The sequence below is a fragment of the Gadus macrocephalus genome, chromosome 15 (genome assembly GCF_031168955.1).
Source record: "Gadus macrocephalus chromosome 15, ASM3116895v1".
Lineage (NCBI taxonomy): Eukaryota > Metazoa > Chordata > Actinopteri > Gadiformes > Gadidae > Gadus > Gadus macrocephalus.
In genome coordinates this window covers 2311398-2328127 of record NC_082396.1, presented here as the reverse complement: position 1 = coordinate 2328127, position 16730 = coordinate 2311398, and the positions used below count along the sequence as shown (strand labels likewise).

The 16730-nt window shown below is 51.1% G+C and overlaps 1 protein-coding gene across 1 annotated transcript in view; it reads left to right on the top strand.

Moving 5' to 3' along the window:
* dst (dystonin) overlaps positions 1-16730 on the top strand; it is a 119834-nt gene that overhangs the window by 64601 nt on the left and 38503 nt on the right. The window contains 14 exon segments of the mRNA XM_060072913.1: positions 37-585; positions 1096-1272; positions 2864-2987; positions 3518-3726; positions 4532-4849; positions 5463-5629; positions 5987-6146; positions 7924-8050; positions 8202-8255; positions 8530-8765; positions 9027-9156; positions 9679-9878; positions 10083-10599; positions 10992-12460. Of these exon segments, the coding sequence (XP_059928896.1) occupies positions 37-585; positions 1096-1272; positions 2864-2987; positions 3518-3726; positions 4532-4849; positions 5463-5629; positions 5987-6146; positions 7924-8050; positions 8202-8255; positions 8530-8765; positions 9027-9156; positions 9679-9878; positions 10083-10599; positions 10992-12460 (4437 nt within the window).

Here is a 16730-nt window from a genome sequence, read left to right as displayed (position 1 = left end):
CAACTCACCCTCCCCGTCATGACGTTTTGCCTCCAGGCGCGGCACCAGGAGATCCTGTCCCAGCAGCAGGAGCTGATCGTGGCCACGCAGTCGGCTCAGGCGCTGCTGGACAAGCAGGCCCAGGTGCTGGCCCCGGAGGAGCAGGAGAAGCTGCAGCGGGACGTCCAGGAGCTGCGGGCCCGCTACGACGCCTCCCTCACCCGGGCCGAGCAGCAGATGAAGCAGGTGCAGAGCGTCCAGGAGGAGCTCGGGAAGTTCCAGGGCGACAGCGTGGAGTTCGAGGCGTGGCTGGACCAGGCGGAGGCGGAGATGGAGGAGCTGTGCGCTCCGGGCGACGGCCTGGACGTCCTCGCCCAGAAGCTCCAGCGGCAGAAGAGCTTCTCGGAGGACGTGATCTCCCACAAGGGGGACCTCCGCTTCATCACCATCTCGGGGCAGAAGGTTCTGGACGTGGCCAAGGCCTGTGGCTCGGCGGATGCCATGGATAAGGGCTCCCAGCTCGCGGTGGATACCTCCGGGTCCTGCGCTTCAGTCAAGGAGAAGCTGGACTCTGCAGCCGGCCGCTACAAAGCATTATATACTCAGGTAGGTTTGCTGGCATCTGTTGTAGTAGCTCACACTAACCACAAGATGGCAGTATTTGCCTGAAAGGAAGTGCAAACTATTTCTTTACATTCTTAGTGTGCTTTATCTCACAGTGATGTTAATATGTATTTTTTGTTACCTTTTTAAAGGTAGGGTAGGGTTTTTATTTTAAAAGCATTTTCTATCATATTTGTTGAAATTCTGATAAAATCAAAACAGCAATCGATAAATCAGATCCTCTGACAAACAAAATGCGTAACTCCGGTCTCTGTGGCTGTTGCAGGCCTGTTATAAGCCTGTCCAATCATTTAATTCGGCCCGAATGAAATGATTGGACAGGCTTACATGTCTGTCTCTACTTTCTGGTTGGATACTTTCAAAATCGATCTTTCTCTTGCTCGCTTCTCCAAACGGCCAACCCTACCTTTAATGTAATGTTAGCTTTAGAAATACAAAATACATACATTAAATACATATTTGTTCTATTCTACTTATTTTAAATGTTTTTAGTGCAACAGTTTGGCCAGCAACCTGAAGGACGTGGTGGACAAGTACACCAAGTATGAAGACTCATCTGCCGAGCTGGTGAAGTGGCTCAACAGCTCAGAGGAGGAGGCCAGAAGACAGCAGTCTGAGGCCATCGCTGCCGACCCCCAGACACTGCAGATACAACTGGAAGACACCAAGGTATGAAGCACCACACGCCACCGGGGCTGCAATACCCCTCCCACACACAAGGGGGCAGGATAGTCTAGGCTAGTGTTTAGGGTGCTTGAATCCCATGTTGGTACCCTGGTGTGTGCTGGTTACATGTTCACATCCTTGAGCAAGATGACTTTGGATTGTAAATTGTACACGAGTCCTGCTTTAGCCCTTAAACAAGACAAGGAAAATAAATCCTTTTCAAGATTATTTTTTGTTGTGGGTCATTTTGGGTCTTGGGTCATTTAAGATAACATGGGATTGGGCCCTGTGTCATGTTTTAGATCATGCTATTATGAAACAGATCTTGGGAACTTTGACCTCACATGGCGACCGAGATCAGGGGACCCGATTTCTTTGCTTTACAATTCTCTAATCAATCTTAGCATGACAGGACTTGCGCTGACTGTATCTAAAAAAAGAAATGTTCTTAACAACGGCTTCCTTGTTACAAACACTGACTGAAAACATCTAAGCCTACTAGTGCCTAATACCAATGATGCTATGGTCTTCTGAGTATGTGTGTGTGTGTGTGTGTGTGTGTGTGTTCTGTGTGATGTGTGACGACCAGTGAGAGAATGACTTGAAGAGGGCAGTTAATGCACGCCGTAACAATAAGCATTTAAACGGGTTACAAGGTCACGACACAAAACAGACATGCCTCGCCATATAAAGCGTTTCCACTTCGTTTAAAACAACGCCGCTATTTATAGCTCTCCTCTCTCTCTCTCTCCCTCCAACACAAAGGAAAAATAACTCTTCTCTAGAGAGGGAGAGAGGGAGGGTTGGCCACGGCTCGTGCGGGCTTGAACGTTTGCAGGCTTGTAAGCACAGAGAGTCATGTTCATGTTCACCTCAACATTTGTCTTTATTTGGGGGGGTCGTGGAGGTCTGGGTTGGGGGGGGGGGTGAGGTGGTGACTTGGTACGGGGATATGCGTACAGTGATATGCGTAGATACCAGGCGCCGGCGGGAGAAAGTGTGCCGGTTTTTTTCCCCCCTCCTGGCTCTGGTTCCTGAAACATTCCTATGCAAAGAGCCCTGCGCTTTACTTTACAATGTCAACGCGCCTGGGTGGACTGAGATGACCACACTGACAGAGTGGAATTAATATTTAAGTTTCTGGTTTTTTTTAAGCACTATGCCGTAGTTATCTCGGTTGATGTTGTTATTCTCTGGAATGAATGAATACTTTATTCCGGACTCGAAGTTCCATTTACCAGACAAGAATACAAATTACATGACAATACAAATACGAGGTCACACAGATTAATCTCTAGAGATTCCTTCATATACACTTCTTTGGTCAATTGATAAATGTATTGCAGTGTAGCTCGAATTAGTCAAAACATCAACATGTAGGCCTAGATATCAGCTACACAACGGTAACTTATATGTTATCATTTATATATTAGTTTAATGTTTTGTGAGAGGAATTTCCACAATTGATAAAAAAAGATCCGCAGATATTAACCCAATCAATCAGGACTTGATGATACAATGATATATCTGCAGATAGATATCATGACCAAAAACATAATGATCTATAATAAATATGGTTCCTTTTGTTCCCCAGTCACTGCAGGGACAGATGACGGGCCGTCAGACCGCGGTCGAAACACTCCGCAAAACGTCCGACTCTCTGATCTCGTGCGAGGGCGACCTCCTCAGCCACCCGGAGGCCATCCAGGAGATCGTGGGTGAGTGGTTCTGCCCCTCATCTGAACACCATGGCTCCATGACATCTGACCATCATCTAAACATCATGGCTCCAGCATACTGCACTGTGGCCAGGCCTCGTTCAGCCGGGAAACACAAGTTGGATGTCCTTTTAATGTTACCGCGATGGTCACCTCATTAGTGACTTATGGATGGTTATTGATCACTTATAAATAACAAAGTGGTCGCTGGTAAGCCATAAAAAAGTTGAAACCTCCCACTTGGACTTTTTGGATAAATATAATAGTAAAATCCATCAAAATGTATTTATTTTTATGCCGCAATCATTCTCGTCTTGGCAAACCGAACCAATGATTCGTTTTTCCGTTGGGATTTTACCCAACGCCGTTCCTTCACACATTCCAAAAAAAGGCATAAACTCAAATATCTAATAACATTCTATCAATCACCCAGACCAAAACTTCCTGTTATTTCCAAAGCGTGTGACCGCAACACATATCAACCCTGGGGGGGGGGGGTTTCTGTCTCTGTTCCACGTCCGCGTCCTCAGATGACATCGCTGAGCGCTACGACAACCTGTCCAAGTCGGTGAGCGACCGCAACGAGAAGCTGCAGATCACGCTGACCCGGTCCATGAGCGTGCAGGACGGCCTGGACGAGATGATGGGCTGGATGCAGGGGCTGGAGGACAGCGTCAGGGAGAAGGGGCCCGTCCCGCTGGACTCCCCGGCCTTGGGGACCCTCCTCAGCAAAGAGGCAGTACGTATAACAGGGGTACCCGGGGCTTAAAGTTTTATTTTTTATTTTTTTGCTAAAGGGTTAAAGGTTATGCTTAAATACATTGCATTAACTTTGCCTTCATTTTCTGTCTATTTTATTAATTTTTGAGCTTTGCCTATGTTTTCTTTTAATTATCTATTTTTTTTCTTTTATTGTATGACAATGTTAATACGTGAGACACTTTGTGTCTGCCTCGTGTATGAAAAGTGCTATGTAAATAAAGTTGCCTTGCCTAAGTGTTGAGGTTATGGAAGTCACCTCGACGGTGATTTTCATCAACATCAAGATGGCTGCCGCCGATATGTCACTTGTTTCGTTGCTCGGTTGGGTTGTAGGTCGGTTCCGATTGCGGCCAGTGCCATTGTTGTCGGCCGGTTGATACCGTCCCTTGGAAAAGGGAAAATGAACTGAGGAGTTCCAGGCTAATACAAATGTTTCTCTTGCTACGATTTGTTAAATCCTCAACTGTAAATGTTTCAGAAACAAGGAATGTATGGATTTTCAGTGGTTATCCTGCATTCCTCCATTTCCTCGTAACTGATGCATTCCTTTAAGGTCTGACTGTGTTAGGGTTTAGCCCTAAGAGGCTCAACACCAAGGAATTCTGCCCGGTACAAGCCCTGCAACCTGATTGGTGCTACTTTGCGACCGGAACAAAATCAGCCATTCTTTCTAAAACTTATATACAGCGATTGCATGTAGCTTAACGCAAGCCACTCTCAACAAGGCCTGCCATGAAATGCCGTTCAGAAGCGCGTCCTTACAGTATTGGTCTCTTCTCAAGGCGCTGGGCCAGGACATCGCCAGCCGCCAGAGCAGCATCTCCGCCATCAAGGCCAAGGTGGAGAAGTTCGCAGAGACGGCCGACGCTAGTGCCGCGGCTCCGCTGCAGTCCAAGATGGAGTCTCTCTCCCGCCGCCTCGCCGACACCTGCGACTCCCACAACCTCAAGGTGTCGGGCCTGGAGGAGGTGAAGGACAAGGTGGAGCGCTTCGAGAAGACGGCCGAGGAGGTGCAGCAGTTTGTGCAGAAGCGGTCGCAGGAGCTGCGCGAGACGGACGGCCCGGGGAAGAGCTTCAAGGAGCTGTCGCAGCTCGTGAAGGTACTGCCTGGGCTTCTGGTTCTGATCGATAGCCATGTGATTGTTCTGCTCATCCTGTTTCTGCTAGTATCAGTATCAGGTACTCCTCCGGTGGGATTCTGTTAGCTCTAGTATCAGCATCAGCATCGGATGCTCCTGGTGTTAGGATTCTGATATTTCTAGAATGAGAGTCAGGTGCAGCTGCCTTTCTGATTCTGATAGCTCTAGTATCCGTATCGGCATCAGGTACTCCTGGTGTTCTGATTCTGATACTTCTGGTACTTCATTAATACACAGAGGTCTGGCGTCTGTTACAGATGTTGCCCAAGATAGAATATAAGTGTCTAAGAATAGAAGAGAGAAAATATTATACAGTATGAAAATATATTTGCAAAAATACTGTAAGACATCTAGGACATTATACGTAATAAACCTAATTTAATAAACAAGAAAACACATGTTACTATAAAAATCGCTCACATGCACATCAAATATGAAAGTTGCACATTGCACTCTTTGTTGTAGCCTTCTGAATCTTCTGCTTGTACTAAATAAAACCATTGCCGATTGTAAATGAATTTCCCCCATTATCAACCCGATGAATCGATGGTTTTTCGCTGTGGCTTCCCCGCAGGACACCACGGCTGAGATGGCCGAACACAGCAAGGACCTGGACGTGCTGAAGAGCCTGTCCAAGGAGCTCTGCCCCATCAACCCCGAGGCGAGCAAGGCCCAGATCCAGGGCCGGCTGGACAGCCTCGCCAGCGACTACAGCTCCCTGAAGGACATCGTGAAGGAGAAGTGAGTGGTCTGCTGGGCCTCATTCAGGTTAACGTTTAAAGTTGGAGTGATACATAACTTGAATTTGGAGCAGAGTAAACCGTTCCCAGACTGGACGGGGGCGACTGGCCTAACTGACTTCCACATCTAACACATCTAAAAGTTGGATGTGATTCCTTAATATTTAACCAAAAATTGTAAGAATAACCAGAATTTAATACGAATCTGAGGTGGACTGTACCGAATCTTGTCGAATCGAGTTGCTCCTTCAGGGCAGCGTCACGCAGTCCCACACGCGGTCCACACAACCAGACCATTGTCTCCCTGTATCGGTATCTGTATCATGATCTCCTCTCCCCCCCCCCCCCCACCACCCAGGGAAGAGGAGGTGTCCTCCTGCCAGGACCAGCTGGCAGCGTTCCGGACCGCGGCGGGGGCTCTAACCTCCTGGCTGGAGGAGTCGGACCGGAAGGTTCCGACCCTGCAGCCCGGCAGCGGCGGGACACAGAGCCTGGAGAAGGACCTGCTCAGCCTCAACGTGAGTCGGCCCGCGGGGGTTTGTTGTGGAGACGTGGCGTTGTCCCCGCACGTGTTTAGACTACCGGCTCCTTAATCCACTGTTGTGTTCCAGTGGAGACGGGGGGGGGGGGGGGGCCCGGCGCTGATGTCACTGTTTGGACACTCGCAATCTGGGGGCTGGCAACGGTGTTGCTAGGAACGGATGTGTTTGTGTGGGTGTGTGTGCGTGTGTGTGTGTGTGTGTGTGTGTGTGTGTGTATCTGCGTGTGTGTGCATTTATGTTTGTGGGTGCGTGTGTGTGTGTGTGTGTGTGTGTGTGTAGGTGTGTGCCTTTGTGCATTTGTGTGTGTGCATGTGTGTGTGTGTGTGTGTGTGTGTGTGTCTGCGTGTGTGTGCATGTATGTGTGTGGGTGCGTGTGTGTGTGTGTGTAGGTGTGTACTTTTGTGCATTTGTGTGGATGCATGCGTGTGTGTGCATGTGTGTGTGTGCGTGCGTGCATGCGTGTGTGTGTGTGCATACGTGTGCGTTTGTTTGTCTGTGTGTGCGGTTGTGCTTGTGTGCATGTGTGTGTGTGTGTGTGTGTGTGCGTGTGTGTAGGTGTGTGCTTTTGTGCATTTGTGTGGATGCATGCGTGTGTGTGCATGTGTGTGCGTGCGTGCATGCGTGTGTGTGTGTGCATACGTGTGCGTTTGTTTGTCTGTGTGTGCGGTTGTGCTTGTGTGCATGTGTGTGTGTGTGTGTGTGTGTGTGTGTGTGTGTGTGTGTGTGTGTGTTTGCGTGTATGTGACTGTTATTATAACGGATCACACCGCTAGCCCTCCCCTAACAGCCTCCAATTAATATCTCTCTCCACTGGGCCGAGCTCAGGAGATGAATGGAGAGCCATTTAGCCCAGGACGCGTCTGGTGGTGGAGGCGCTATATCAGCCTGACCTTCAGCCTGACAGCCTCCTTCCAGGAGAGGACCCAGTGCAGTGATAGCGCAGGGATCCCAGGCTGCGTAGTAACAGGCACAGACAGCCCCGTTAGCGGCGGCGCAACAGCGTACGAGTGGAAAATAGCTTACGCTGATGAAAGACTTCTGCGATGCTCCTGCCCTGTGGTGCATGATAGAGATGTTATTTATGTCAAATGATCCGACGTTATTCTAAACAAACCATTGCAACGCTGACGCTAAATATAATAGCATTGCTGTCTTCAAGGTTCAAGTTGTGTTAGATATATGCACAATAACAACAGGGGAAGTCATTAAATGCCATGAACTACTCCTTTTTATACCGGTTTACTTATGTTTTTATATCAATCGTGTATATATATACGTATATTAGTGCGGTCAAGCGATTAAAATATTTGATCGCGATTAATCGCATTAATGCCATAATTAACTCACGATTAAAAAAAATTCTATGCTAAATATCCCTTGATTTCTTTGTCCCATAATTCTTCGCATTTTAATGCTCTTATCAACATGGAGAAGTGCATCGGCTTGCCTTGTGCAAATGTTTTTTTATTGATAACAACATTGGCATATACTGATCAAAACAGGACGATACAAAAAAAAAAGCCTATAGTGCAATTAAACGATGAACATACAAACATACGCCGTTAAAATTGGTTTGCGTTAACGCCGTTAATAACGCGTTTAACTGTCAGCACTAATATATATATAAATCGTTATCCCTCCCTCAATCAGACACGTGGTCCTCCCTCTGTGATCAGTACGGCCGTACCTTCCCCCTAATACTCCGTTACTGCTATCAACACACACGGTCTGACCCGCTGCTCTCCCTGCTCAGGGCTTACTGGAGGAATGGACGGCCAAAGGCCCCGCAGTGCAGGAACTAAACAGCCGAGGGGCCGCCCTGTGCACACACATCAGCGCCCTCACATCCCCGGCCAAGAAAAACGGGGCCAATAAGTCAGGTAAGGCCCCGGGGCTCTGCGGTAGAGCATGCGTTGTGTTCTGCAGGCATCGTGGCTAACCGCGGGGGTCAGGGGGGGGGGGGGGGTCTTCTGTGTGAGCAGTGTCTCACATGAGCCTTGTTGTGTTGTGTTGTGTGTTTTCTTGCATTAGCTGTTACTAACGGTGGTGGTCCGGCCGGGAGTCATGCCTACCTTACCAATAAAGGTAGCCTTCCTTTTGGCCGTTTCTCTTTCAATACTATGAATATATATATTTATATATATATAACTTTATAACTTTCCTGCGGTGTAAAGGTTTGAGGTTTGGTGCTTGAGCCAATGCCTCTTAGACCGGCGCTGTGTGTACCTTTGTCTCGGTGCCATCGTGCAGATTTAAGATGACGTTAACATGAATCGCATCGCCCTACGGCGTGACGTTGGTAAGACTCTTCAGCCCGGGTCGCTCACACCCGTCTGCCCGTCCACACCTGCCTCCACAGACCTCATGGTGATCCAGCAGAACATGTCCTACGTCAGCGAGGGCTACACCACCCTCGGTGGCAGGCTGAACAGCTCAGCGGCCCAGCTCAGCGAGCTGCTGGAGGGGGTGAAGGAGACCCAGAAGGAGGCGGACCTCATGGTGGCCTGGCTGGGGGACATGAAGCACAAGGCGGCCTCCGGGAACTCTGAAGCCGGGGAGAAGGGCTCGGTGAAAGCGCAGCTGGAGCAGCAGAAGGTAGGGTGGGACAGGTGGGATGTAGTGGGTAGGGTATCCCACTGAAAGCCCGACCTGTAGGCCTCTTAGGGCAACATGCCACAGCCACTCCTCCATCAGAAGGACGTGTAGTTCTATTCATTGTTAGTGGTTTTGGATGAAAGGTTCTCTGGAGATATTAAAAACTAAACTCCTCAGCATCTAACACTGCACCCTTTATAGTTTGTCCATGGACTGGTGTGGATTTTCCTCGTTGATCGTCTTCTTTGTCTGTCTTGACAGGAGTTTGAAGCCGACATGAAGCAAAAGCAGGAGAAGCTCCAGCAGCTGAGACAGAAGCTCCTCCACCTGCTGGAGACCCACCCGGATTCTCCCGAGGCGGCGACCTGGAAACAGATGCTGGCAGAGATAGGTGCGTTGAACCGAGGGCTTTATCCTCAAAACGGCTCCAATAGCTTTCATTCAACCTCGCCGAAGCTGGTGAAACACGCGCCACCGTGAGCGCTGATTGTGGTTCAATGCAGTGTGTGTGCGCCACGTTTAGCTTTCACAGGAGGGCAAGTGACAGACAGGCACACAGATTTAGACTAATCTGAATTAGCAGGTTCATAAAGTGCGTTTAGTACTGTGGTGTGCTTTTATTCGTCCGTCTGACCGTTCTGGCCAAATAATCATTCATTCCAGTTTTTTATTGCACCAAGTGGTTTAAATTAGTTGTGAAATACCTTCTGCCTGCACATCAAATTTTACCACATAAATGTTGTAAAAACGCTTTAATGTGCGTCACCGCCTCTCCTGGCCAATAAAAATGCCGCGGCCCGAGTTTCAAAGTCCGTCTCAGCAGGGGGGTTTACGATTATTAAAGAGGGCAGCTTTCCTGGACGGAGAAGAAGGTGGCGAGGCTGACTCCTCACTGACTGTGCTCAACGCTCAGACGCCGCCTGGGATGAGGTCACTTCCTGCGCGGAGGAGAGGAAGCAGCACCTGGAGCACTCCAGCCGGAACCTGGAGGCCTTCCACACGGCGGAGCCCCAGCTGCGGCAGTGGCTCTCGGAGAAGGAGCTGATGATGACCGTGCTGGGACCGCTCTCCGTGGACCCCAACATGCTCAAGATGCAGAAGCAGCAAGTCCAGGTACCCCATTGGTCAAGGCTGCGGAGGCTGGCAGTCCCCTAGGCGCTGCGGCCTTAAAGAATGTGTGATATCGGTAGCCGAGAATACTCATGACGGCTGTCTTCCTGTCTAACTCTTCATGAATAAATAATTAAAATGCAAAAATAATCTTGTTCAAATAATCTTGTTCAATGATCATCATATCAAGTCATTCCTTCCCCTCAGATCCTCCAGAACGAGTTTGAGAGTCGTAAGCCCCAGTACGAGGAGCTCCACAAGGCCGCCACCGCCATCCTGGACCCCACCTCCTCCACCTCCTCCACCTCCTCGTCCTCAGAGGTCCAGGCGGTCACGGAGCAGCTGGCGGGCGTCACCCAGAAGTGGGAGGACGTGACGGGCCAGCTGGGCAGCCGGGCGAGCCTCATCGACCAGGCGGCGCTGAAGACGGGTCAGCTCCAGGAGCTCCTGAAGGGCCTGGGCGCGGCCAGCGGCCGGCTGGACGCCCAGCTCAGCGGGGAGCAGGGCCAGCAGCACAGCACCCAGCCCGACGCCGTGAAGAAGCAGCTGGAGCAGGTGCACTCCATCTCAGCCCAGCTCCGGGAGGAGAGGCGGAGGCTGAAGGAGGCCGAGGCGGTGGCGGCCGAGCTCAGCGCCATGGTGACGGAGGACTACCTGAAGGCCGACCTGGCCAGGCAGCTGGAGAGCGTCAGCAAGCCCTTCAAACAGCTGGAGGAGAAAGCAGGTTTGGCTCCCGTGATTGTTTTACTCTGTTTACAATTGTCCGGACTGGAGGATGTGTTCATCTTTGGAGAGCACATCGTGTCATGCCGTTTATAGTTCATGATTCAACTTTTTTAATCTTGAGCGATTGCACGAGTGCGTTTCTTGTTGCGATTTACTCATCGCTGAAATATTCGCGTTGCATTATGTTTCCGCCGAATTAATATCCATGGTCCCTGAAGGCTCATGTGTTATCTCTAGATGTCTCGCTTTAGTTTCTGTTAAGACTTAGACATCACTTAGAGTCTCATGTCGTCATAAAAGTGATTCAAAGCAGATAACCCAAAGTGAAAACAGTGTCTCAACGATGTCAATCCAACATGCGAGATTTACTCCACCTTCTCCTCCCGGCAGCCAAGCGCGCCCAGCAGCTGGCCTCCACCTTCGACAGCTCCCAGCAGTTCCACCGCGCCTCGGAGGAGTTCCAGACCTGGCTGGACGAGAGGCTCCACGAGGAGGCCTCCCCGCGGGCCGTCTCGGCCCAGGTGGAGCCCCTCCAGCGCAGCCTGACGGAGCACGAGGCCCTGCGGCGGGCCCTGAGCGACCACGAGCGGCCCTACGCCACCATCGCCGGCGAGGGCGAGGCGCTGCTGCAGGACACGGACGGCGCGGAGAAGCTGGCGCTGCAGGGCCAGCTCGCCACCCTCTGCTCCAACTGGGAGGAGGTGAAGAAGGGCTCGGCCGACCGCGGCGAGGCCCTGGCGACCGCGCTGCAGCGCGCCGTGAGGTACCGCGACCAGGCGGAGAAGCTGAGCGCCTGGGCGGAGGAGTGCGAGGCCAGCCGGGACCGCGTGCAGACGGCCGTGGACCCCGTGGCCCTGGAGAGCTCCCTCTCGCAGCTCAAAGCCCTGCAGAAGGACGTGGACAAGCACCGCGGGGCGGTGGAGCAGCTGAACGCGGCGGCGGACAGCCTGCTAGAGGCGGCCAACGCCGACACCGACGGCGTCAAGGAGGAGCGGGCGGCCCTCGGCGAGAGGGTGGACAAGCTGGCGGAGGGGCTGCAGAGCAAGAGGGAGTCGCTGGAGAAGACCTCGCAGACGCTGAAGGAGTTCAACGACACCCGGAAGGAGGCCAAGAGCCAGATAGAGAGGGCCCAGAAGCAGGTGGAGGCCTACGAGTCGCTGGGGGCGCAGGCCCACAGCACCAAGACCCTGACCAACATGAAGGCCCAGCAGAAGAGCCTGGAGGCCGTGCAGAGTCAGGTGGAGCAGCTGAAGAACCTGGCCAAGGACCTGGTGGTGGACGTCCCCGACGCCGACGGCGTGACGGACCTCCTGCTGCAGGCCGACGGCCTGGAGAAGGACTACGGCTCCCTGAACAAGAAGGTGGAGGAGACCTGCACCACGCTGGAGGGCAAGCTGCAGGGCATCGGTCAGTTCCAGAACGACATCCGGGAGATGTACGGCGAGTTCACCGACCTGGACGACGAGCTGGACGGCATGGAGCCCGTCGCCCTGGACCTGGCCGCCCTGAAGGACCAGCAGGAGGGCATCCAGGGCTTCACCGCCAAGCTGCGGGAGGTGACGGCCAACACGGTCAACGCCGGGGAGAGCTGCAGGAAGATGCTGGAGACGGAGTCGTCGCCGGAGCTCTTCGGCCTGAAGAGAGACGTGGACGCTCTCAGCAAGCAGTGCGGCAAACTGCTGGACCGGGCGAGGGGCCGGGAGGAGCAGGTCGCCGGGGCGCGCCGACAACTGGAGGAGCTCCACTCCAAGCTGCGGCGCAGCGGGGAGAAGCTGAGTCGCGCCGTGGCGACGGAAGAGGCCCAGGGCGTGGTCGCCGTGGAGACGGAGGTCATCAACCAGCAGCTGGAGGCCTTTAAGGTACGGTCGGACGACGACGACGTCAACACGACGTAACACACAGATGCGGTGCCTTTGCGATCGAGTGTTACGTCGGATAACGTGTGAGTTAGTAGGCTCGTAAAGGGCGGGTTCACAGCCTCGTTTGGTGTCGGTGGCGTGTCTCGCGTTTCGTTGCTCTGCGCTCCGGGGCTTCGGTTTTGTTTGCCGCCTCGCGGACCCTGGTGATGTAACACCGCCAATTGTAGCTTGCCAGCTTTTATGTATATTGTTATAGATCCAAAAGGTATGAAGGGAATCTCACCACCGTTGTGCAACTTTTTGCAACGTTTCCGCTGGGCCTTCATCAGTTTATAAATGCGTATTCTACATTTACATAACATGGATCATTTCAGTTCTTTCTCATTCATTTCATTCTGGGTTTTCCTTTGTCACGGTGTGCAGGAGCTGTATCTGTATGGTTATTGTGACCATTTTAAATTGAATACTAACAATAATTGAAGCTACTAATTTAAAGGATCTGTACCAAAGCCATATATACTTTATAGATGGATTGGGTTTAACCACACACCCATTTTATATTTTCACACAATGTTCTGAACCTCCCACCACCTCAACACTGCCAGTGCTACGTCTCTCACATGGGGGGGTTGCTGTCGTGTAACCCCCATTTCACCGGGGGTCCCGGCTGCCTGATTTGTGGTGATCCTCTGGTACAATCCGGGTGGAAGCATCTGGTGCTTTCCCCCAACGTGCTGAGATGAGTGCCCGTGATGGGCAGCAGCATCGCTGGTGGAGGGCCGGCGGTTCGGGGGAGGGGACGGGGGCAGCAGAGCCAGGTGGTTCACAGCAGGACGTCGCTGGGTACCCCAGATGAAGGCTGGCCTGGTTATGGCCCTCCGACTCTTCCCAGTGAAGCAGATTGATTGTGATCGCGTCCTGCTGCACACTCCGTAATCCCGAGGTCCACGTTGTCCAGACCTTTAGATTGAAACCCGGGACTTATCAAGCATAAGACCCGGGTTTGTCAGTTAGACCAGACAGTGTGTTGGGGCTTTGGTTTGTCGTAGAATCTGCTCAAAGGTTGTGGAGATCACTGGGCTATAGTTGAACCGTGGCCTTGGTTGAACTTGTCGTTTCAATGCGACTCTTGTGATGGGATGCACCCGATGGAAACACAGGTCTGACACTTCACACTTGAAAGCAAACTCTGTGGCCCGATCTGAGTTCTCCCATGTAAATCTGCTGAACTGGCTCTGAAAGATAATGGATATTCAACATACAGTAAATTCACTAATTCAGCAGTGTGACACTGTTAACAATACACACAATCACCGGTATGAGTCCCTTGTGTCTCGCGGTGTATACCTTCTTAGGAGAATCCTTGCCTTCTGTATAGGCACAGGGCGTGGTCTTGATGACGTAGGCAGTAGTCTGCCTGGCCCAAGCTGTGTCCAGAAGGTTATGCAATCCAAACCAGAATGAGAGGCCTGACCACCTGACGATGCGGTCTCGACTCATGGGATCTCAATGGGAGAGAGATCCGATCAGAGACCGCCCAGACCTGGAGCTAATGGGTCCTGGCCTGATGGGATGATAGGAGTGGACAGAGGCCTACGATGAGTGCCTCATGCCAGTAACGAATGTGTGGTTTCGCTAATCAAATGATCCATGAGTCATTCATGAAATGAAGGAGCGGAAAGTGATGTTATGGATGAGGTCACCCGTGTTGCTATTACAGCGATATGGACACAAAATCCAACCAAACATATCTTAAACATATCTTTAACATATCATCAGACTTTTTAAAAATAGGTGATTGGCTTGTCTTTCATTTCTGCTGTTCTATTTAGCAGTTAAATAAGTAACAGGCTGTTCCATACCCAGGAGACCATTTTAAGACGGACAGATTTAAAGAGTCAAATGTTGAGTATCTGCAAAACGCTTAAAAGCCTTTAAATTCCTATAGAGTATAGTAAAGAGGATTAACCTCTTTTTGGAATCGAATTGACTATAATGTCTATTTGTTACGTGAACTGCAAAAAAAATGCAAATGGTAAAAGCAATATGTAGGTCACATTTTGTCATTGTGACAGGCCCAATGGGGTGTCTTATACATTAGTGGGGTGTGGCCCAATATCCCGTTGGGCTTAATGGATTATACTATCATTGTGGGGCTTGGTTTGTTCGTGAGTGTATGCTATCCAGATCCAATGTCTGTTGTGTGCATGAATACAAACAGAAATGTTGAGGGTGTTGCCTTCAAACAACAATCTATTGAAATCGTTGGCAAGCACCGTAACATGCGGTTGAATCTGTGGCTATTTCCCCTTATCAAAGTCACATTTCAGTTAAAGTCTTGTTATAGCATAGAAGGAATGCGAACATAGCTGCCCAGACAATCTATTTAAAAACAAAAAAATGGAATTAGAAAAAGAATGTGCCCCCTGAAGAACCCAATGGAAAATGACATTAAGAACTGGGGTGCACTTATTGGTGCACTTGTTCACCACAGGGGTCTGTCAAACAGCTGATTTGTCTTCCCCTCTCAGACGCTACGTAAATGAAAACAAACGTTGAGGGCGTCGCCGTCAAACAACTGATTGATTGAAAGTGTTGCCGAGCAACGGCCGTGTTTTTTTGTTTCGCCGTCCCGACCTATCAGCGGCCCCCGTCAGGACGACAACAGCCTCAGCTGCCGGCAGAAAATCCCCCGTTGTACTTATTCCTCGCTCGGAGCATCCCTGGGCTCAGCGTCATGGGAAGCGCTGTCAGAAGACCGTCCGAACGGCAACAAAGCTCACCTTATTCCTATATTAGGCTGCTCTCTGTTATCATACCCAAAAGGCCTGGGATGGGGGGGGGGGGGGGGGGGGGGGGGTATGGGGGGGGGGGGGGGGGGGGGGTATGGGGGTTGGGGATGGGGTTACGTTGTGTAGTGTGTTTTCAGTGGATCACGATCTAAGTGCTGTAAATCTCCCTATTCTCTCCCTCTCTCTCTCTCTCTCTCTCTCTCTCTCTCTCTCTCTCTCTCTCTCTCCTCTCCTCTCTCTCTCTCTCTCTCTCTCTCTCTCTCTCTGGGCACCGCTGGCAGCTCTGATGAGGGGAATAAACAGAACAGAAGACAGGAATGGGCCCAACCTTATTTTATGTGCTTTTACCTTTTTAGGTCAGGCTTTGGAAGAGACGACTCTCAGTTTGGTTTTTTTTTCAGTCCGTTTTTGGCACATGCACAACGTTTCGGTACATACTGCATATACATCTTCGGCGAACGGCTAAAAGGGAAAACTAGTAAAAGTGAGTGTGTGTTAGTGTGTGTGCGTGGTAGTAAAATGAGTTGTTCCTCTGGTGTCCTCTCTCTCTCTCTCTCTCGCTCTCGCTCTCTCTCTCTCTCGCTCTCGCTCTCTCTCTCTCCTTCTCTCGCTCTCTCTCTCCTCTCCTTCCTTCTCTCTCTCTCTCTCTCTCTCTCTCTCTCTCTCTCTCTCTCTCTCTCTCCCTCCTTCCCTCTCTCCCTTCTCGCTCTCTCTCTCTCTCTGTGCCTCTCTCCCTCTCTCTCTGCCTCTCTCTCTCTCTCTCTCTCTCTCTCTCTCTCTCTCTCCCTCTCTCTTTCGTCCTCCCTGGCCACACAGACATGACCTCAGTGTCTTTTGTGAACCTGATTCACACTGTGACTCTTGCGCTGAACCAGGTGTGTGGGCTGGGGGGGGGGGGGGGGGGGGGGGGAGAGTCAGCGACCATTGTGAGCCAGCGCATAGCGTTGCTGCTGAGTCACCGCCACATAACAGTGACATTCTCTCCCTCGCTCCTGGAGGGGGAACCTGACTCCCGACCGCACGGCCTCCTGGGAAAAGCAAGCACGTACACGTTAGGTTGCTTTTGCCTTAAGGATGTTAGTCGTGCGATGAGCCACCTCTACCACCGTTTTTTTTTCTTTTCGAAGTGAATACTGTTATTCACGGAGTCTGTGGCCATGGTGATGGGGGGGGGGGGGGGTGATGTCATTGACACCCCCTACTGTTCACGGTGTGACAGATCAGGGGGGCGGTGATGACAGAGTTGTGTCTTTGCGTGTGGTATAGAGACGGACTGGTGTGGCCTCGACGTGACGTGACTCCTTTGTGTTGTGTTGTGTTGTGATTGGGTGGGGATTTCTCTTTATGGACGACATGTTTTGGAGTCAAAGTCTTGATGGAGCGTAGAAGGAATAAGGAAGACTAGTTTATGGCAATTTGGCTGTGAAATAATAAACTTGATATATACTTTGCCGCCAAGAAGCCAATGAAAATAACTA